Source organism: Diplotaxodon limnothrissa, linkage group LG14 (assembly GCF_057381915.1).
Source record: "Diplotaxodon limnothrissa isolate DT_005_m linkage group LG14, D_limnothrissa_male_GT1.1, whole genome shotgun sequence".
Classification (NCBI taxonomy): Eukaryota; Metazoa; Chordata; class Actinopteri; order Cichliformes; family Cichlidae; genus Diplotaxodon; species Diplotaxodon limnothrissa.
Genome location: NC_140609.1, coordinates 18,871,099 through 18,891,772, shown reverse-complemented (window position 1 = coordinate 18,891,772; position 20,674 = coordinate 18,871,099). Strand labels below are relative to the sequence as shown.

The 20,674-nt window shown below is 41.8% G+C and overlaps 2 protein-coding genes across 6 annotated transcripts; one reads left to right on the top strand and one right to left on the bottom strand.

Moving 5' to 3' along the window:
- Positions 1 to 3,552: 3,552 nt before the first annotated feature.
- serpinh1b (serpin peptidase inhibitor, clade H (heat shock protein 47), member 1b) lies at positions 3,553 to 7,386 on the top strand. Of its 5 annotated transcripts, XM_085370023.1 has the most exons (8): positions 3,553 to 3,673; positions 4,328 to 4,359; positions 4,945 to 5,091; positions 5,186 to 5,378; positions 5,488 to 5,758; positions 5,850 to 5,948; positions 6,065 to 6,297; positions 6,404 to 7,386. In XM_085370023.1, the coding sequence occupies exons 3-8, from the start codon at positions 4,973 to 4,975 to the stop codon at positions 6,704 to 6,706; spliced, it is 1,218 nt and encodes a 405-aa protein (XP_085226149.1). In that variant the 5' UTR covers positions 3,553 to 3,673; positions 4,328 to 4,359; positions 4,945 to 4,972; the 3' UTR covers positions 6,707 to 7,386. The 5 variants fall into 5 exon arrangements, with proteins under 5 accessions (XP_085226149.1, XP_085226150.1, XP_085226145.1 ...); XM_085370024.1 differs by lacking the exon at positions 4,328 to 4,359 and having other exon boundaries at positions 3,602 to 3,673; XM_085370019.1 differs by having other exon boundaries at positions 3,621 to 4,359.
- Positions 7,387 to 10,148: 2,762 nt separating this feature from the next.
- On the bottom strand, positions 10,149 to 19,736 carry gucy2f (guanylate cyclase 2F, retinal). The gene is made up of 18 exons (XM_085371679.1): positions 18,995 to 19,736; positions 17,755 to 18,056; positions 17,102 to 17,456; positions 16,916 to 17,000; positions 16,312 to 16,408; positions 16,048 to 16,173; positions 15,730 to 15,810; positions 15,014 to 15,190; positions 14,718 to 14,874; positions 14,483 to 14,632; positions 13,151 to 13,299; positions 12,880 to 13,043; positions 12,577 to 12,769; positions 12,290 to 12,464; positions 11,267 to 11,365; positions 11,083 to 11,177; positions 10,922 to 11,007; positions 10,149 to 10,230 (listed from the first exon to the last, which is right to left on the bottom strand). The coding sequence occupies exons 1-18, from the start codon at positions 19,734 to 19,736 to the stop codon at positions 10,149 to 10,151; spliced, it is 3,315 nt and encodes a 1,104-aa protein (XP_085227805.1).
- Between the last annotated feature and the right edge of the window lie 938 nt (positions 19,737 to 20,674).

Here is a 20,674-nt window from a genome sequence, read left to right as displayed (position 1 = left end):
TCCAGTTTACTTAAAAATCATTAAATCATTTTCTCATTTAGCATTCGATTGCAAAAAATATTTTATCTGTCATTAATATGAGTCATTTCAGACTTACAAACCAAGGACCGATTAAAAAGCCTGTATGTATTTTTATAAAAGTGGACTAAACTGGCTGATTGACAAATTTTATACATTAACTGAAGGTTTGATTATTGTTTGTACCAAAAAAAAGTTGGATCCAGAAATGATGAATATATCTATGAATATATTTATGTAAAGATACACGCACACCATCAAATGTATGTGTGTTTAACTTAGTTCTGTAACATGACCGGTAGTATACTAAGATACCAACAGTAAGATGTGTGATTGGTGTTTACTGTAAAAAGCACTCCAAAAGCACTCCATTTTACAGTTGTAAATCTGACCAAGAACAAAACTGCTCAAAAGACAAAGGACATTTCAGCTCATAGAGACTACCAAGCAGATGAAGTCCTTTATTAGATGTGAGGAATAGTGATGTGCGATACCACCGATTTCCTTTCTGATCCGATACCAAGTAAAATTCAGGGTGGTATCGGCGATACTGATCTGATACCGATACTCTGTACAAAAACTTAATGTTTCATTGCATTTCATAATACAATATATAATTGTATTATGTAATTGTAATAATAACATAACCATATTGCTTCATAATGATTAGAGGACATTAGACAACTTGTTTTTATCACTTAATAATGCAGAATAATCATATAGAAACAAAAAAAACTGACGTTGTACGCTATTTGAGCATGTTGCCTGCCTGCAGCACTAAAGGACTCTGCGAGAGACGTCTGTCTCGCCCTAGCAGCACCTGTCCCTGTCCTCCTCTTCAGTTCGCCTCAACATAAGCTTATCATATTCTGTGATGTGATTTACTCCGAGGTGTTTGACAAGGTCAGTGGTGTTGCCACAACAACGTGTCCACACAGGACTCTGTTTGCGCTCAGCCATTGTTGTGAGTGTGCACGCCAGGGGCTGCGACACATTTATACGGCCGGAAGAATCGATGTTTCAGTATCGATCCGCACACCACTAGTGAGGAACCTGGACCTGAGAAGGAGAATGTAAAAAGCAGGCCCAACCACTGATACTGACCGTGAGCTTAGGCCCGTCACAGTTACATCATACAGTTGAGCTGAAACATTTCTTTGGTCTTGCGTCATCTTCTTGCAGCTGTGCTTTAAGTTCTTCACTGACAACTTTGTGTTTCTCAGTTTGGAGTCCTACCTTTAGTAGTTTGCGTGGATATCATCTTGAAATTGTTTAAAACTTTATACTTTGATGTGGGAACTTTGAATCATGCAGAAAACTTTTTATGCATTTTTACTTTTCTTAGGTAAATTACTTTTTTTTTTTTGTAACAAAAAGGTTCCTCTTCTCTCTATTCCACCTGGATGGAGTATATATTGGAATCCATAAACAGATTTTCAGGCCCTATTAAGTACGTTTGGAGGAAACCAAACAGGCATATATCTTAAAATGATAAACAGGAAGCTCACCATTGAGAAAGCCTCTCTTAGGTTTTGTTTTGTTTGATAAACTAACACAGATGTCAGGAGTGACTGAAGAGACTGAACTCTGTTCACAACCTCCATATATATATATATATATATATATATATATATATATATTATCCAAGAGAAGAGTTTACTGAAGAAACTCCAGAAAGCAAAGAAGTTGCCGTCGTTGCTGATGGCTGGTGCAATGACGTCCAGATGTTGCATAGGCTCCTTGTCCTCGAATAGCAATTCTTCCCTGGAGTTATGTAAGAGTTGCTCCACCCTCTGAAGACTATTCCCACCCTTGCATCAGATTCTGCAGAAGAGAAAACGTGTCTGGCACGTGCCTGCATCCTTACTTTTGCTTATTTTTATAAAACGCAATCTGCAGATGGTCTTTTAATTTTCTAATGGTGAAAAATTGCATCATGTTGCGGTTAGGCATCTTCTATCTGATGAACGTGATTATGTCACAGTTATTCAGTTGTGTGTTTGATGTTGGTTGGGAAAAGCTCTGGAAGCTTCTGCATGCTCACACAGACACGTACACACACGTGGTGTATATTTAGACCACACAGATGAGGCACTGTGAGGGGAACAGCAGGTAACTGTTTCCTCCCCACATCATTTCTTATGCATGTCCCTTTATACCACACAAGGCAGAGAGTAAAAGCATTTTTATCTTAATGATTTAGTCTCGATTAATTGGCATCTGGTTGAACTCGAGTCTGCACATGCTGAGGAATCTCAGTGTAAACTGTCACTCCTGGGCCTTCAGAAGGACAAACAAACATGGGGGTGGGGTGGGTTGTAAAAACTGTTAATGAGCTCATTTGTTGGGTAGTCATGTATGTAACTCAGCTTCAGGTACTTGTGAGTTCTAAACATGGCTATGAGTGGGTTGTGGACTTTTTTTGTCTCTCAAAATTTCATAGAAAGTTCTAGATGCCTCCCCCAACACATCACTAAAAAAGTCAAGCCACTCATCAGCTGGCATGTCAGGGCAATTTGTAGAGAGCAGTAAAAGAAAAGCACTGGGAGGGGGGTCAAGAGATAGATGGAAATACTTTAGTTGGAGAACACCTAGTCCTGCAGTGTCAGACACCCAGATCAATATTTTATTATCTGCATAAGTAAAGCTATAGCATGAAATGTCTCTCTTTGTACTGGAGGCAGGTTTCGGTCTCTTTATATACATCAGAGATGAAACAGGAGACAGATAATCTTGTGAATGTAAATGTGCGATTTTGAGATCACAATACCAACAATAACATTAATCTGTGTGCTAAAGAAAAGGCTCAGCAGTTTTATGAAACTTTTCTTTCCGAAGAAAGCAGATCCTGCTTTTCTTTTTTTTTTTTAAACATCAGTGGTCTTCCAGACAACCCCCATCGTTTAGTAGCTACCCTGCAATCAGCAGCTGAGTTGGACAGACGTGGCAGTGTGGGTGTGGGGGTAGGGCTGAGGCTCCTGCAACTTCTGGGGAGGCATGAATACTGCTGCATGAAACTTTCTGGATGTTTCCATGTGAAGTTAAGCAGCAGTTTAACAACAGCCAGGGAACAAGTTACAGCTTTTATTCTGGAGTAAAAATGCTTTCTGAGTAACATCCTGCCTGCGGAGACTGTTTTGATGCATGGTGGTGTTCCACACTTGAAGAGAAGCTCATACACACAAATGCCAAAGAGTGCAAAAAGAACTTTAACACTGTATTTATATGCATGCAAAGCAATCATTTAATTCACAGTCAGTGGCAGCTTAATCTTTATCTCCAATCATGTGATGAAACCAGAGTTTAAGATTGAGTCAGCAAGCAGTGTTAAAAACCGAGGGGACTGAGGCAGAAACTTAAGACTGACCAGGATTCAGATTTTCTATTCAGGAGCCTTTTGTGGGAAAGTTTTAACGCTGATCCAGGACCAGCACTTACTTCAGTCGGCACAGCTTTCATCCCACCCTGTGATTTCAAGAGGGGGATGTCCCAGCTCCCAGCTTCCTGAGGAAACACAGACACCCTCATTTGAATATCCCATTCCCAACTTCTAGAAAATTCTCTTTTAGGATATATAGAGCCAGGGAAGTCTGTCACAGCCACGCTATCCACCGGACACAGCTCGGAGAAGCAACCCTGCGATAATCTGTGCCAGGTAAGGATCAGAAGATAACGGTCTTTGTTTCACAGGGAGGAATGCGGCGACTGAATGAACTGCTTTGTTATCATGTGTTACAGCTGCAGTTCAGCTACCCTCCATTTTACCCAGTTTGAAAGCTGCAGCTGAGATTCCTCTGTCTGTCAGAGAATACTTCTTGTATTTCTTCTGTTTCCAGTAGGGAACAAATCCTGACCTGTTATCAGAGCTGAAAGTTGTCATGCAGCTGGCAGGGTGGCGCAGGCTTTCTGCTGCTTCCATGTCAGAACTTTGACAACAGTTTAAATGCATTCAGTTCAAACAAATAAAAAAAAGGTTTGCAGGAAAGTAGCGTGCCTGCACCCAGTTTAGCTTGTCTTTCCACTAGGAAGAGTATCACTTTGACTCATTGGAGCTCATTGGATCAAAGTATTTCCCCCCCTCCAGGGTCGGGAAACAAACAGTGAAAAGTGCCTCATCTTGAATGAGTGGTGGGTTGACTAGATTGGCAGCTTAATATTTAATGTTTAAATTCTAGTGGTTGAAAACTTGAAACTAGAACAGAGACGTTAGACTTCGTACTGTGCATAGAGTTTCTCTCCATGAGAATCTGCCTATATGTTCTCACTGCCTGCTCCACAGAGATTACTACATACACCTCTTGTCTTTCAGAATGAAAATCGCAGAAATGAAAACATCTCAAGGTATCACAAACATGCAATCACAGAGGAACAGATGCAGTGTGAGTCTGCATGAGAAACAGTATGCCAGTGCAGCTGGTTATTCAGAGCCATTGTTTGAACCAGAGATGGGATGATTTGGGTGCAGCCTACAGGCATACGCCCTTTTCTTTCTCTGCAGGCAACATGAAAAAAGTCTGCACTGTATGTCTCGCAAGACTGTTGCAAAGGGATTTCTGATCCTCGCATCTGAGGAGACACTATTAACCATTTGTATCACTTAAAATGTGTCCGGAGAAGCGAGATCCAGCTCAATCCAAGTAAACGTCGAGTTTCAGCTGTTCAGCTCAGGCGGCGGTCGCTGCTGACGTGGCACGAAACATGTCTCCCTCAAACTCGGGACATTCCAGAGCTCCTGAGTGGGCTGGGTCAACTCTGCCCTTCCTCCACAGCCCAAGTGTAGTCGGCTCCCTGGCATTTTCTTTCTGAGATATATTTTAATAAATGAATATATTTCTGAATATCACAAACATGCTCTTCTTTTTCTTTTTCTTCTTGTTCTTTTTAAGGAATAATGTCATCATCGTTCTCTTTGCTTCCTTTTCACAGAGTGCAGCTGCTGTTGGAGACAGACAGGATGTGGATGACTAACATTGTAGGCCTTTGTCTGCTGGCCTTGGTGGCCTCTGCAGAGGATGTGAAGCTGAGCACCCACGCCACCGCGCTGGCTGATAAAAGCACCAACTTGGCCTTCAGGTTTGTATATTATTGATTCTGGCGCACTTGTAACATAAAGTAATATTCTCTGTGTTTATATATAAATATATGCATTTTTTTTATTTCACTTTAGCCTCTACCACACCATGGCAAAGGAGAAAGACACAGAGAACATCATCATTTCTCCTGTGGTGGTGGCCTCCTCTCTGGGGCTGGTGGCTCTTGGTGGCAAAGCCTCCACTGCCTCCCAGGTGAAAACAGTCCTCAGCGCTGAAAAACTCAAGGATGAGCATCTGCACGCAGGCCTGTCAGAGCTCCTCACTGAGGTAAGGAGTTTCCCTTGTTTCATAATTCCACCATCATCACCACAGGCCATAGACTCCGAGTTGTCTTTATATCACAAATTAATGGCGTACATGTGCCACTTCTTCTCAGGTGAGCAACGCCAAGACACGCAACACCACCTGGAAAATCAACAACCGCCTCTACGGCCCCAGCTCTGTGTCCTTCGCTGACGAGTTTGTGAAGAACAGCAAGAAGCACTACAACTACGACCACTCCAAAATCAATTTCAGGGACAAGAGGAGCGCAGTGAACTCCATCAACGAGTGGGCGGCCAAGTCCACAGGCGGCAAGCTGCCTGAGGTCACCAAGGACGTGCAAAACCCAGACGGAGCCATGATCGTCAACGCCATGTTCTTTAAGCGTGAGTATGGCGTTAACGCCTGACTGAAGCTCTTTGTGAGGCCAGACGCCTGTGCAGAGTTGTGACCTCGTGTCTTTTTCCCCCCTCACAGCTCACTGGGAGGAGAAATTCCACGATAAAATGGTGGACACCCGTGGTTTCCTGGTTACTCGCTCATTTACTGTCGGAGTTCCCATGATGCACCGCACAGGTGAGTTTCTCTCTCATCTTTCTTTTTGATCTTATTATGTCTCCAGAAGCTGATAAGCCACCCCGCCTTCCAGTACACACATGTGATAAGATCTGCTTTGTCTGCCCCTCTCTCAGGTCTTTATGATTTCTACGAGGACACAGAAAATAAAGTCTTTGTGCTGAACATGCCTCTGGGCCAGAAACAGGCCTCCATGATCCTTATCATGCCCTATCACCTGGAGCCCCTGGAGCGCCTGGAGAAACTCTTGACAAGGAAGCAGGTGGACACTTGGCTCAGCAAGATGGAGAACAGAGCCGTAGCCATCTCCCTGCCTAAGATCTCAGTGGAAGTCAGCCACAACCTGCAGGTAAATGTTTGCACACTGGATGGCTCAAATGGAGTGTAACTTTAAGAGTGTTAGAAAATATTACTGTGAACCCAGAGCGCTGAGCAACTTCATCTGTGTTTTGCAGAAACACCTGGCTGAGCTGGGCTTGACAGAAGCTGTGGACAAAGCCAAGGCTGACCTGTCCAACATCTCTGGAAAGAAGGATCTCTACCTTTCCAGCGTCTTCCACGCATCAGCCCTGGAGCTTGACATCGAAGGAAACCCATACGACACAAGCATCTTCGGTACTGAGAAGCTGAGGAACCCCAAACTCTTCTACGTAGATCACCCCTTCATTTTCCTGGTAAAGGACAACAAGACCAACTCCATCCTGTACATCGGCAGAGTGGTTAAACCTAAAGGGGACAAAATGCGTGATGAGCTATAATGTTTAAAGTTATAAATTGTGGTGGGTAGCTTTATTATTTGTGAAATTATGGCAGGAAACTGTGCACGTGTGTAATTGTGTGTGATTTTATGCACGCGCATGTTTTGTTTTTGGTATGATTGTTACCTCAGTAGCACATTCCAATTGACAATCTGTGGACTGAATATCCGAGCTTAGAAACATTCGACTTTCCCAGGGAACAAATCTGTTTACATGGCTTCGTCTTAAGAACATGCTGGTTTGAATAATCTAAAAAAAAAGTGCCTTTTTTAAGACTTCCACAAACAAACAGCAGTCGGCACAGCAGACAGCATGCTTATATTAAGTACGAGTCCTCTTTCACATCCTGTTTTTGCCTGCGTGTGTTCGGCTACGACCTGTGTGTGCGTTTTTGTTTTTTTTGCAATATCTTTAATGTTTAAAGAGAAAAAAGATCGATGCACAAGCTGTTTTACAGTGCTGTCTCATTCCCCCTCTCATTTTGCCTCCAGCCTGCACTGAACTGTTCCCCTGCACGAGCTGAGCTTGCAGGGGGAAGGTGGCAAATCGTCTGGTGCTTAATTTAAGTTGCAAACCATCTTCTGTGTCGTTTTCTTGCTGTAGGTATTTTCCACAAAGAATCTGTTGGAATGGTGTGATTTATGTGATTAATGTGGACCTTTTTCAATAAAAAAAATGAAGAGAACATATTTGTGCGTGGCTCTTTTCTTTGTTGAGAATCTCCTGAATGAATACCACGTGAATGCCATTCAAATACGGATGATAGAGTGCTATAGGGAGCTGAACTGGAGAATGTGTGCACGCTAGTGTTAACATCTCTAAAGGATAACAATTTTTCCAGCTGGCTGAAGGTCAAACAGTCTTCCCAGGTCTGGAATGCAGTGATAACCCTCAAGGGAATTTGGTGGACCATTTCTCTAAACACTACCAGCCTAAATAATAACACCAGTGGGATCTTTTGTTGGGATCTTCCTGACAATGCAGACTCTACATTGTTTAAAAACTGGAGTGCGGGGTTCTCATGGTGAGTGGGAAATCTAATCTCCAGATGTTTGCGCATAGCAGGATGTAGCTGCAAGACAACAGCACACCGACAAAAGAATAAACATCTATAAATGAGCGCCTCATAGACTCTCAGTATTCCTGTAGGGCTTCTGTTTCATGCACGTCAAATACGCATTGGGACAGAAATAAAAATAAAGAATGCTACAATAAAAATCACCAGAACCTCTCATACGAGAGGACGTAATCTCATTGTGAGACACAAGTGCGTCTTCTACAGAGAAGCATGCCGCCACCTTGTGGTTGCTGAGAATAAGAGAGAGCGAGCTTTTTAAGGTGTTACAAATGAGTGATTTAGTTACTTTATATTTACACAGATCTTACACATTGCATTACAGTTACATAATATACAAGACAAATAAACATCATATAAGTTACACAATATACATTACAATATATTGCTGACTGACTTAGCTGTTGATTTGTATACTGAGCATGAATAATGCTTCTATTTTCAAAAATAACATGATGTGATCAGTGGGAGAATTTGCAAAATTTATAATCGGCTAAAATATGTTTCATTGTTCAGCGCGTGAATATAAGATTACTTCATACTTAGGGCTGAGTCCAAAACATGCATCAAAAAAAGGTACGTTTCTACTAAACGACATTTTGTATCTATTTCAGTTTTTTACTTTGTAAAGGTTTTACCTTATGCAATCCGCAATGAAACTACAGTGCACAGGGACATTTCTTGTATTGTTGTATTACTTTACTTTTTAATCTAAAAAGAAGTAGATAAGAGGTTAAAAAGCAAAACAAACAAAAAAAAAAACCAAAATCTGCTCAGCGCTCATTCCCAAATTTTTTTTGTGAAAATTTTGTGTTTTAATTGTTGTACAGGGCTTTCTAGCTCTTATGTCTGTGACAAGCACTAATATATATATATATATATATATATATATATATATATATATATATATATATATATATATATATATATATATATATAACATTGTATTTACTTGCTAATTTACTTTGAACCGGAAGGTGGTGCTGTTCATCTGTTACTCCTTGCTGTCCTGGATATATATGTGTAAGTTATATACATGGGACCATTATCTTTTAAAGAAACCATGTGACACTTGACACACGATTACAAATTCACGTGTGTTAATAATAATTAAATAATAATAAAAGTTTGGTTGGAATTTTGGTTGATGTGAATAAAAACATAATGTTTTCTCTACATTTTTGATTTTTTCCCCGTAAAGCCTGATGTATATACAGTCGACACACATACAGTGTGACTGTGAGCAATAAATTTCACAAAAACGCCCTATGTATTAAACATGATACAAGTTAAAGCTCGTATATGCAAACTGATATTCAATGTCTTCTATTAATTCATCGGAAGGTTGAATAATCTCTCCAGTTTTATTTATTGATGTTTTTCATTATTCAGGCTTTACAGGTTTAAAATGTCTGACATCATTGAGAATTTTTCACTGGGTCTGTTATAGATTTTCAACATGTATCTTATTTGTATCGTCTTACTGAGCACCTCATCAGAAACAGAACATTAAGGCGGATTCATTTAACTAGAGTTTTGAGTGCTGACAATAGATGTTAAAATGACACTGAGCACATTAGAAACAGTGACATGTTTCACTAAAGGAAGTGGCCATTTTCCTCCTCATGACCGAAATAAAAATGAGTCGTACTTTTCCTTATTTATACTTGTTAAATATTTCAAGAAAAAAAACTGTAGGCATGGGCTTAAATGTACTTTGTCATGTGCTTCAAGACAGTAGAAAAAAAACTGATCGACCCCTTTCTTTTTTTCCTCTCATCTTGTTATTTTCATACAGTAGCAGCTTTTGCCTCAAACTTTGAATGGCTAACCAGTTTTAGAATTCAGCCACAGCTAAGTAACAGTCTCGACAACTATATTATGAGCTTTATAACAAACTAAAAACAGATAAAATCACCAGAAAAAAAGATAACATTTCATTTTGAAATAGGCGTTTGGGGCACTCAAATTTTCCAGCAAGTGAGCTTCTGATTGCCCTGTAATAGGTGACCACGCAGTGGCCGGTGAGTGCAGAGAGGAGTGAGCGAGTGCATCCATCATGAAGGAGTGGTGCACTTTCCCCGTGATTCTGGCAGCAGGTACGTAGGCAGGTAACTCTCATTACATTAGCACCGTTGTGTTTTGCTGCGCTGGCTGCAGGCAGATTAGCCGGTCGATGGACAATCCTCTTAAAGAAGTCTGCCTTAAGCCACAGTGAGAAGCTGGGTGGTGCTCTCTGTCCTCTGCGTGCCCCTCCCAGCTCTTTGTCTCTATTTGGATGGATGCTTACTCCTCCTGATGCTTTCTCCTCTCCTTTCCTCTCCTCTAGTTTTGCTTGTTCCACATTTCTCCTTCTCTTCCTTGCCTTCACAACTTTTTGTCCACCTGCCTGTTGGCCTTGCGGAAATGAGTCTTGATCTCCTCTGTCACCATCTCTTGCCAGTTGTCCCTAGTTGACACAGAGTAAGGTGTTAAAATCATGGCTGTAATTTGTGCAGTTGTCAATTTTAGGGAGTACTCTAGGATCCACAAAACCACAACGAGAGCTGCTACAAACACAGTAAATTTAAAAAAACAAAAACAAACCACCAGCCAGCCACAATGAAAACGAATGCACTAAACAAAGAGGGCTTTCCCCAATCTGCTTAAGAAGATACGACAAGATCAAAAGATTAATGTGGCACTGCCAGACCACAAGCAATTTGTGAGATCCAGATATCTATAAGGGAAATTTATGCGCACAATCTCATCACGGTAGCACTTTACAGCACAACACCAGCTGGCATGCAGGTCTATACCTCCTGTGTATGGACTAAGAAGGTCAAGCCTTTTTCTCGGCTTTGTTTTTCCTGTATGCAGCTATCTCCTCAGGGTTCAGCCCGTGATTGTCTTGCCTGAAGCAACATGTGGATAGTTGCAGTTTGCATGAGTGGCAGGACACAAGTTACATGTGTGCATCACACTAATGAAAAGCAACATTTCTGAAAATATATCTGAAAAAAAAAAGATGTTTACAAGTGACTCATGAATCTGACTTCAATGGCAAATTGTGACAATCGCACACATTTCATTATTTCCCTTTAAATTCAGCTGTTGTGACGGTGCAGTGAGCGAATGAAAAGCGAGACTCTGTCTCTTACCCTGGTTTAATCTCTGGTGGTTTTGGCAAAGGCTTTGTAAAGTTGGTTTTCCCCACAAGCCAGTATGTCTCCTCAATACCTTTACCCTGCAACAAAAAGAACAACTCAGAGCTGTGCAGTCGGTCTTTTAGTAAATAAGTAAGTCCTTCCCAAAGTGTTACCTTAAGCTCTGTCTTTCCTCGGACTTCTATTTTATAACCATCGTTAAGAGAGCGGAGGATCTTCACTGTGCTCATATTTACATGGATTCTATAAGCTGAGGATAGGATAAAGCGCATATAAAGACAATATACAGACAACAGAGTCAACCTAAACATGCCACGATGCAGCAAAGATCGCACGTACGCAGGCCAGTGGATTCCATACGAGAGGCAGTGTTCACGGTGTCTCCAAAAAGGCAATACCGAGGCATAGTCAGACCCACCACGCCTGCAACGCAGGGCCCTGCAAAATACACAACAGAAGTCCAATCATTCCATTCACTCATGGAAAAATGTCCGTTACTAGTGGTGTTTTCATTTAAAGGTGAAACCCATGGTTTCAATTAGGAAAGTTTTAGTATCTGAGGTGTTTTACATCACTCACTTGGAGAGAAGCATTAAGAGTCCCACCTCATAACAGAGCATGCATCAATAACAACAAATACGAGAGAGATTAAACATGAAATTGAGCGGCTGAGCCAGAGGTGGGTTGCAGTGGAGTGGACTGCAGATGTGCAGCAACTGTGGGCAAACTAAAGTAGCTTAAACCATGCACTATAATGCCTGAGTTGTGCTTTAGCAGCAAATAACTTAATAACATACCCGGAAATGCCTCTTAACCCTGCGGGGTAACTTTAACCTGATGCACACCTCCAAGGAAATGCAACTACTAATCAGGCTGATGCAGCCCGCAGCACCTCTGATTGGTGTGGAAGGTTACAGCGTAGGGTTTGGAGGGGTTATGTTGTAAGCTATGACGTGGATTTCCTGCTAAAGGATAATTCAAGCATACAATGAGATGTCAGCTGATGTGGGCTGGCATGGCAATGAGCTGTGACTGCCTGTGTCTACCTGAACTAATGCTTGTCCATTGACTCTGCATCAAGCCGAAAGCACTGCAAAGTCCACTGCCAAGACTGCAACTCTTATACTTACTACACAGTATATTTATCTGTGTCATAGTCTTGTTATGTTTTTTTTAGTTCTTGTGTTATTTTGTACGATGCACCACAGTAGCCAACATATACTGTTTCTAAATGAATAAATACGATCGGACTACTATGTGGATTCCTGTTCTAAAATCTCTTTCAGCGACGCACATTCATCTTTGGATTCTACCTGATAAGCTTGTCAGGCTGATAATGACTCCAAAGACTGCCACGCCCACCTGAGTGGATTCCTATTCGTATCCTGACGGGCACGTCCGGCATGTGTCGCATGTGGAAGGTTCCCACTGAGCTGAGGATGTTCAAAGACATGTTGGCGATCTCAGCAGCGTGCTTGTTGCCATTTTTCTTAGGCAGGCCTGATGCTACCATGTAAGCATCACCGATGGTCTCCACCTGGACAAATCAAGAAGTTTATTCAGTGAAAGGGCAAATCAAGTGGAAGTCAAAGGTTTCAGACCAGTAACCTCTGAAACTGGGTGTTTATCAGGCGATATTATTCCCTGACCTTATAGACATCATGGTTAGAGAGCACAGCATCGAATAGTGTGTAGAGGTCATTCAGGAGGTCGACCACCTCAATGGGATCACTGAGCGAGGAGATGGTGGTGAAACCCACAATGTCGCTGAAGTAGATTGTCACCTGATCAAAGAACTCTGGCTCCACTGTGGCACCAGTTTTCAGGGCCTCTGCCACAGAACTGGACAGAAATAGAAAAAAAAAAAAGGACGAATGAGATGATCATGGAGTAGGGGTACATTTATTTTCCAAACTTCATGCTGGCAGGATTGTGTGAGAGTGTTGACTGACGGTGGAAGCATTTCAGACAGCAGCTTCTCCGTTCTCTGCTTTTCCACCTCCAGCTCCTCTGTTCTCTCTCTGATGAGTTCCTCGAGGTTGGAGCTGTACTGCTCCAGCATCCTCAGCATGGAGTCGATGATATTGGTCTTCTTACCCTTGTTGATTAGCTTGAACTATTGGAAAAAGTACGGCGTCATGTTAAACAAATATGTATAGAGCTCTTTAAATAGTTTAGATGAAGTAAAGAAATGAGGCCACGAGGTCGTCTGCAAAAACGAACCCGGTCAAAGATCTCATCAAAGGTCGGTCTGCGGTCAGGCTGTTCGCTCCAGCACTGCTTCATCAGCTGGATGCATTCAAGCGGAGCCTGGTCTGGAGCCACAGTAGGACGGCACATGGGAGGAGGTTTTTTCACCTTACGGATAATCTCTGGAGAACACGGGATGAATAAATACCAAAGTTATTACAGGTGCCTAAAGCAAAACTAAAAACTAAAGCTGTTTGTAAAACAAACATTTTAATTAAGTGAAATAAAAATAATGCAACTAAATAAAACCTTAAACAAAAATTTTAAAATAATTGAAACAGTTTTGTGAACTTGGAAAACTAACTTAAGTAAAAATATACAGGTAATATAATTTTACTGTTTGCTAGTTTGATAAAATTATATGAATTTCCCTGATAAACCTTTGAGGGATTGTTAATTGAGACTGTGGGGGTCTACGATACTGTGAATCAAATGTACGGTGTCCTTGAGAGGCCAAAAGGACTGCAACTTAAGAAAACAACAGTAATAAGAAAAACGCTGCAAAAGCACACAAAACACAACGGAAATAGGAAAAACGAAAACAGAAATAGGAAAAAACACAAGGGAAGTGTTTCTGGGGAGACAATAACCTGACGGACCAGTTGCAGGAACCCAAAACACTGTAGGCGTGTTTTATCATGATTCATATAATACTAATGATGGATTTTTAGGCTAATAGTTAGGTTAACACACTTACCTCATCTTTTCTTTCCTCACAAAACCGATAGATCCTCCACTTCTTCTAAGTGTCTCCCAGCGCAATTCTTGGTTCCTGCAACTGGTCTGTCGGGTTATTGTCTCCCCAGCAACACTTCCCTTGTGCTTTTGGAAATCTGTTTTTTCCTATTTCTGTTTTCATTTTTCCTATTTCCGTTGTATTTTGTGTGCTTTTGCAGCGTTTTTCTTATTGCTGGTGTTTTCTTAAGTTGCAGTCCGTTTGGCCTCTCAGGGCCACCGTACAAATGCTTTCAAAAACTTCTGTGGATTTTCCGAAATCTAACGTCTGACACATGCCCTCCATACAATAATAATTAAAAAACAGATCTAACACTAAAACTAATGAACATTAAACTAAAACAAGAAAGAAATCAAACGGGAGACTAACTGACACTAAGCAGAATTAAAAACAAATGACAGAATACAAAACTATTATTACTTTTATCTCTGTACTGACACTCTGTTAACTGAATTTGAAGTGGAAAGACAGCTTTTGGTGGCAGCCAAACCAAAATCAGATATCTCCATCTTCTCCTTACTAAATAAGTAAATAACTCATTGTTTGAGTATTCTGTGATGAATACACACCTTCAGGTGGCAGTCCCAGCATACAGTACGGTGGCCCTCTCACCACCACCTCTTGAAGAATGATAGAAAAACCGTACACGTCTCCCTTAAATGTCCCTTTGCGAGAATTTGCAAGGTCGCGTAGAAACTCTGGTGCTGTCCAAAACAGATCTAAGTACAACAAAGGAAACATTTAGATTCTGGCATTGTTTCAGTAAAGTATATTGAGTGTAAAACACAGCACAGCAAACAGTACCTTCAGGTGGGGGCTCTTCTAAAGGAGCTTTCTGAGACTCCAGCAGCTCATTGAAGCCATAGTCAGTAATCTTGAGGACAAAACGGCCGTCTACCACACAGTTTCGGGATTTTAGCCTGCCGTGGGGGAAGTCCCTGTGGTGAAGATATTTTATACCCTAGAAAGATTCAGATGCAAATAACACTTTGATTCAATCATAAAGAAACAACTAAAAACACTTAATAAAACTCTTGCTGTTTTCTTCCCTTCAAAAAATGGCAAGCGGTTCTTTTCTAAAAGACTTTTTTTTTTATCACCTTGATGAGATCGAGCATGAGGGAGGACTTGAACATCCAGTCTAGTTTAACGTCCTCGTTCCTCAGCAGGTCCTGCAGACTGCCCCTCGAGCAGTGCTCCGTCACCATCGCAAACATGGAGCAGTCCAGAAAGAAGCCCAGGAACGGATTTACGTTCTCGTTTCTCAGGTCCTTCATCTGAGAAAAGTAGCTGCAGTTTGTTAAGATGACCAAAAAATCATACACATTTTTCAGTCTGAATATTTGCAGGAATTACACATTCAGGTTTTTTTTCTCATTCATCATTGGGTCACACAGGAGAGCACATGTCACCTAAATATTGTGTTGAAATGACACATGACAATAACACTGTATAGTTTATATTTGTATTTGTACCATTTGATAACACAGTATTTTGCATTTATATTTTGTATATTTGTATACACTGTATTTTGTATTGTATATATATATATATATATAGTGGTGTCAGAGCACAATGTCTTGCTATTTGCCCTCTGTGTATGCTGTTGACCAGGAGCGTCACATTTCATCTCTCTGTATATCCATACTGGGCTGAGACAACAATAGAGTTCACTCTGACTCTAACCCTAACTTGCTCTCAGATCACTCTCTTCCACAAATTGTCATAAAAATCTGAAGACACAGAAAGCAGAAAATGTCTCCTGAAGCATATTAATATGCATTTACGTGACATCAAGTTGGACATGCTGCTCTACCTTCATGAAAATCCTGGAGGTGCTTTGTTTTACTTCCTTGAAGTGGCCCTCTTCGAATTTCTTCAGCCAAACCCAGTCGCCCTAAATGCAAAAGCATGATATTATTGTTATATGAAATTAAACTCTCCATTGATAGAGTCATAAAGGGTTCTTATTTAGTCAACCTCCTTCCACTGAAATGTGTTAATTTTGTATATAAAGCATCTTGAGTCACTGGCCCAGACATTATGTTACACAAGGATCTCCCTTACCTTCCTCACTTACTCACCAGCTTATGTTAAGAAGCTTTAGTGAATATTTGATGTAAACTCAGCTTACCTCGTACACAGCTACATTAGTGGTCTCATGAGTTTCTGTTTGCATGCTATTCACAGAGTGTGAGGGGTCTGCAGATTTCTCCTCCAGAGCGCTCCTGGACTCGCTCAGATCTTCTAAAGTGATTTTCTGCATGACATCAAACACCATTTAAAGATTTATTAGAAATGAGAGCCATGCTGTGCTTGGCAGACATTAAATGTGACGATGTGGAAAACGCACAGATGATGGAACGGTGTGCTTTAGTCTAATTTAATGATGACTTACCTTTTTGCTAAGCTGAGGGTTGATAAAAGTGAGATCCTCTAAGGTCAGGAGGATCCGATTGGGACCTCTGACCAGCTGGATCTGATGAAGTCTCCTCCTGCCAAAGTGATTTTACAATAGGTAAACAGCACACATACAACAAATTCCCTGAATCTCAGAAACGATACGGGGGAAGTAGTGATGTCTCCCTCAAATGTCTACATCTGGAAAAACGCTTTTTTTCTTCTGTTTTGCTACAAATTTATATTCCCTGCTGTCATGATTTAATAAGTAAAAATAATAGTGGCTTGAACAAACCCAAATTTTCACCATTTTATCTAAAAAAAGGAGAATGCTTATAGTTCTTCGAGTAGATTCTTCTGGTGTGTCTGACTGTCTTTAATCCAGAGATGAGCTCTAAGTTAAAAGTACATTTCTAATTCTCAAGCTTTTATACATGAGACATGTCTTCTCAAGCAAAGAGGCATAATATGTGATTCTGGAGATGATATTAGTTATTACCCACATCATACCACATGGTATAGATCACACTACTTCAAATCTCTGAATATAGGCTTGGAAGCGGGAGGCATCGTTGGAAAAAAAAAAGACTTTGCATATTTACCTGATATAGAGAATTACTGTGAGCCCCGCAACAGCCAGGGAGAAGATGACTGCTAACGCTATTATGATGTAGGTGACCTCCACACCTAAGGACCATAGTGGTATGCATTAGACTGATGGATAAATGACAAAATGTAGACTTGGCTAAACTCACACCTCTTTACACAAACACACCAGAGCCTCATACCTCCTGTGCAGATGGTGCCTTGGTCAAACCAGCAGCTGGAGTCAGAGGGAGGAGGGGACCCTCCGGGGAAATTTATGGACCTCCCCGCAAAACGGAGTGCCCCTGATGTTAGGTCCACTACATAGGTCTGGTACAGCTTGCTGCCCCTGTTGTCAGAGTCCAGGATGATGTAGTTGGTCTTAACACTCCCAGAGGTGTCCACTTTGACCTCCTGGTTGAAGCCATTAAAAGTGATGTTCCGCTTGAAATAGGCCAAGTTCGACCCTGACAGCTGCATGCCTGCTTTCCTGACATTTTGGATGGACTTGGCCAGCAGGTAGATGCTGTTATAGATGGTCCCAAACAGCGGATGAACCTGCAGGTTCAAGCGAAGGCTTAGCAAGGTTGTAACAGAAAACATGACGGGGTTCCTATTTCAGTCATTTACAGCTGCTAAAAAGGATATTTTATAATTAATATAGAAAGTCATATATTATTATTAAAAGCATGTGATTATGTTTTTCTATAATATGCGTGTGGAGACAGCAGGAAACATTATAACTGTCTAATGACTCAGCCTTTGCACCAATATATGTCATGATATGCAACAATGTGTGATGGAATAACAAACAAGGAGGACATTGTGAGTGAAATCAGTTGAATTGGCTTCCTACCTGCTCTGGCTCCATGGGCAGCGTCACTTCTTTGCTCCTCTTGGCCGCAGCAAACGCCTCGTTGAAGGACAGTGGCTCCGAGGCCACTGTGATAGTGAGCACGGCGTCGTAGGCCTCTCTCAGGTTGCTGCTGTTTTGCAGAGGGAGGTAGGAGACGTTCATATAGGGCACGCTGTAGAGCAGAGCGTCGTAGGGCACAAACACATACTTCCCTGAAGTCAGACCCATCTTGCGTGCTGTGAGGAGGAAAGTAGCTTGCTGCTGACCTCCAACCAAGACTGAGTGCATGCACATAACGATGACTGAAATGAAGAGCAAAGACACAAAGCATTACAAATTCCTTATGAATATATGTGGTGCACTAACAGGACTATTATGAACAAATGCTGTGTTGGGAAAAGCACCTTATTTTTTATTGAATGGAGAGAGTGTGAAATATCTTAACTGCAGTAAAAGTGCCAGAAATTTAAGAGGAAATGTTTGAAACCTTTGCAGCTTCTTATTGTCAAAATAAAAGTCTTTAAAAAAAAAAAAGCAGATTAATTAAATTGGTGCCGTTCTTCGCTTTAAGCACAAGGTCAAACCTGAGTTATCTAAATGGCATCCGGCTCAGGTGTTGGAGAACAGCTGAGGTGTGGCAGTACTCTGGTTGGGTGATCTATTGGTTTGGCATTTGCCATTCTGCAAGTTGCTTTAATGTCAAATGATGTTTGCTCCCAGTGTTTTGTAACAGAAGTTGGTCAAAGAAGGGGTCATTTGATTGTTAGGGGTTTCTCTGTGTTATTGTAGGGACTTTGCCTTACAATATAAAGTGCCTCGAGGTGTCTGCTGTTGTGATTTAATAATAAAATTGAACTGAAAATAAATAAATATATAAATCAGTGGCCACTGTTATTTTGAGACCTCGTTTGACTAAACTGAGCACACGAAATGTCCTTTTTTTTTTAGAAAATCTCCCCTTTGGGCAAGAATATTGGCAGTAAGCGACAGATAACAGATAGAGGTCCATTACCAGAGAAAGAGAAGGGTATGCTACTTATTTACACTGCTGTGTTTTACTGCTGATTTTATGTAACAAATATAAATGCATGGCCAAAATATCAGAGCCTTTGCGCGTTAGAACCATACCACAATTTCACAACTTTAACACAGCACAGATTGTACCTTGGGTGCTTTTCTCCTGTCCCTCCACAGACTGCATATAATCATCTATGGAGCACTGTTTTTCTCACACACTCACCCCTGACACCTCCTGCATCCTGGATCTTCCTCATCGTGCTCTCCACCTCCGTCTCATTCACGCCCATAGATCCGACGAGTCTAACGGGAAGCCCCTTGCTCCTGAGAGCAGAAGCAACCCTCACAGCCGTGTCAATCCAGATGTCCTCATTGGATGACACTACCAGGACGCTGGCCCATCTGAAGTGTTTCAACACTACGAACAACACGTCGGTGGGAAACGGCACTGTCCTGGTAAAAGTTGGGTATGCCGTGGCGCTCTCCAGCTCGTAGGCGACACAACCATATGAGAAGAGAGCCTTGTCCCAGTTCCTGGCGAGCAGAGACGCTGCGACACAGTATCCGGGGTTGGTGGGGCCAACGAGTCCGTCTGCTATGCCCTCGTAGTAAATATATGCCGTGAGCGCTTTCGAGGTTTCGCACGGCTCTTGGACGATGATGAAGTCCATTTTCAGGCCCAGATCTAGAGCGGCGTCCCCGTTTATCCTGCTCACGGCGAGCCTGGCCGCCGCAGCAGGCAGGGCCTTGTAAAAAACAGGGTCGCAGTTCCAGGGCCCCAGGACCCCCACTTTGAATATCAAACAGCGGACGCAGCAAGGGAACGTCAGCACTCCCAGCAGGACCCATAACAGAAAGTTGTAAAAGGGCAGAGCCGGTAAGGTGTGTCTGTTTTTAATTACGGGCACACACGAATGGCTGGACTCCCACAGCGGCCATCTGAAATTTGGAGCAATATGTTGCATTGTCCTCCCACGGTGACCAAGATAGTGAAGCCTTGCGTTCACTATCAGTTATCAGTCACACCTCTGACACCTGCAAACCGGGGTACAGACACAAGTCTCCATTTTGCCCAGTATTATTTGAACGTTCACAGATGTTTAAGTACAACTGAAGCACTCACCACATGTCTGTAACGGCATCAGGACAGGGTCCGATGAGACAATCTTACAGATACCCACTCGGATCTGCGTTCTTTCTTTTCTTTTTTCTTTGTTCTGTCTTCACACACACTCGCCAACTAACCATCCCCGATACCTTTACCTGTTCGCCCCGGTGTCGCTCTGATGAAGACACAGGCCGGTCATCGTGTGGGGATTACGGGCTGAAAGTGTCACGAAAAGCGCCTAGATGGGGGTGTGGAGACAACTTTAGCACCCTGGAGAGCTACTTACGTCCTGCAGTCAGCGTCTCTGAGGGCTCCTGCGCGTTTCCACAAACAGCTCTGTTCACAGGCAACATGTCTCTTAAAAAAGGACGCAAAACCACTCGTGTCTTTTTTTCTTTAGCGTGTAAATGTGAAAAGAAAATTAGATGTATTCCAGATCGAAGTTTTTTTTTAAATCATGCACTCCTCCTTTCGATAAAAAATAAAAAATAAAGCGCAATTTCCCTCCCCCAAACATTACAACTCTTTGGTTTTGTAATAATTTGAAGGGGAAATGATTTAGTATGTTAGTATAGGAGGTCAGTATCAGCTACAGGCCCAATCAATCAAATCCCTCCAAAGTGACCCGGGACCAGTGTTACTCACTAATCCATTTTCAGTGAGGCACAATATAAGAGGATTGACAGCAGGCCTTAGCGCACTCTGAAAGCCTTGCTGTGGTCCAGGTTAGGCCTTTTTGCCTAGAAGTGTAATAACAAATTCATTTTTCCTCATTCTTCGTATAAAAGAGAAAAA

Coding starts and splice junctions, on each gene's coding strand:
- serpinh1b (XM_085370019.1), top strand. CDS start 4,274: ATGTTCTCACTGCCTGCTCCACAGAGATTACTACATACACCTCTTGTC. Junction 5,092..5,185: donor AGCACCAACTTGGCCTTCAG/GTTTGTATATTA, acceptor ATTTCACTTTAG/CCTCTACCACACCATGGCAA. Junction 5,379..5,487: donor TGTCAGAGCTCCTCACTGAG/GTAAGGAGTTTC, acceptor ACTTCTTCTCAG/GTGAGCAACGCCAAGACACG.
- gucy2f (XM_085371679.1), bottom strand. CDS start 19,736: ATGCAACATATTGCTCCAAATTTCAGATGGCCGCTGTGGGAGTCCAGC. Junction 17,001..17,101: donor AGGCACCATCTGCACAGGAG/GTATGAGGCTCT, acceptor TATGGTCCTTAG/GTGTGGAGGTCACCTACATC. Junction 16,174..16,311: donor ACCCTCAGCTTAGCAAAAAG/GTAAGTCATCAT, acceptor GATGTCATGCAG/AAAATCACTTTAGAAGATCT.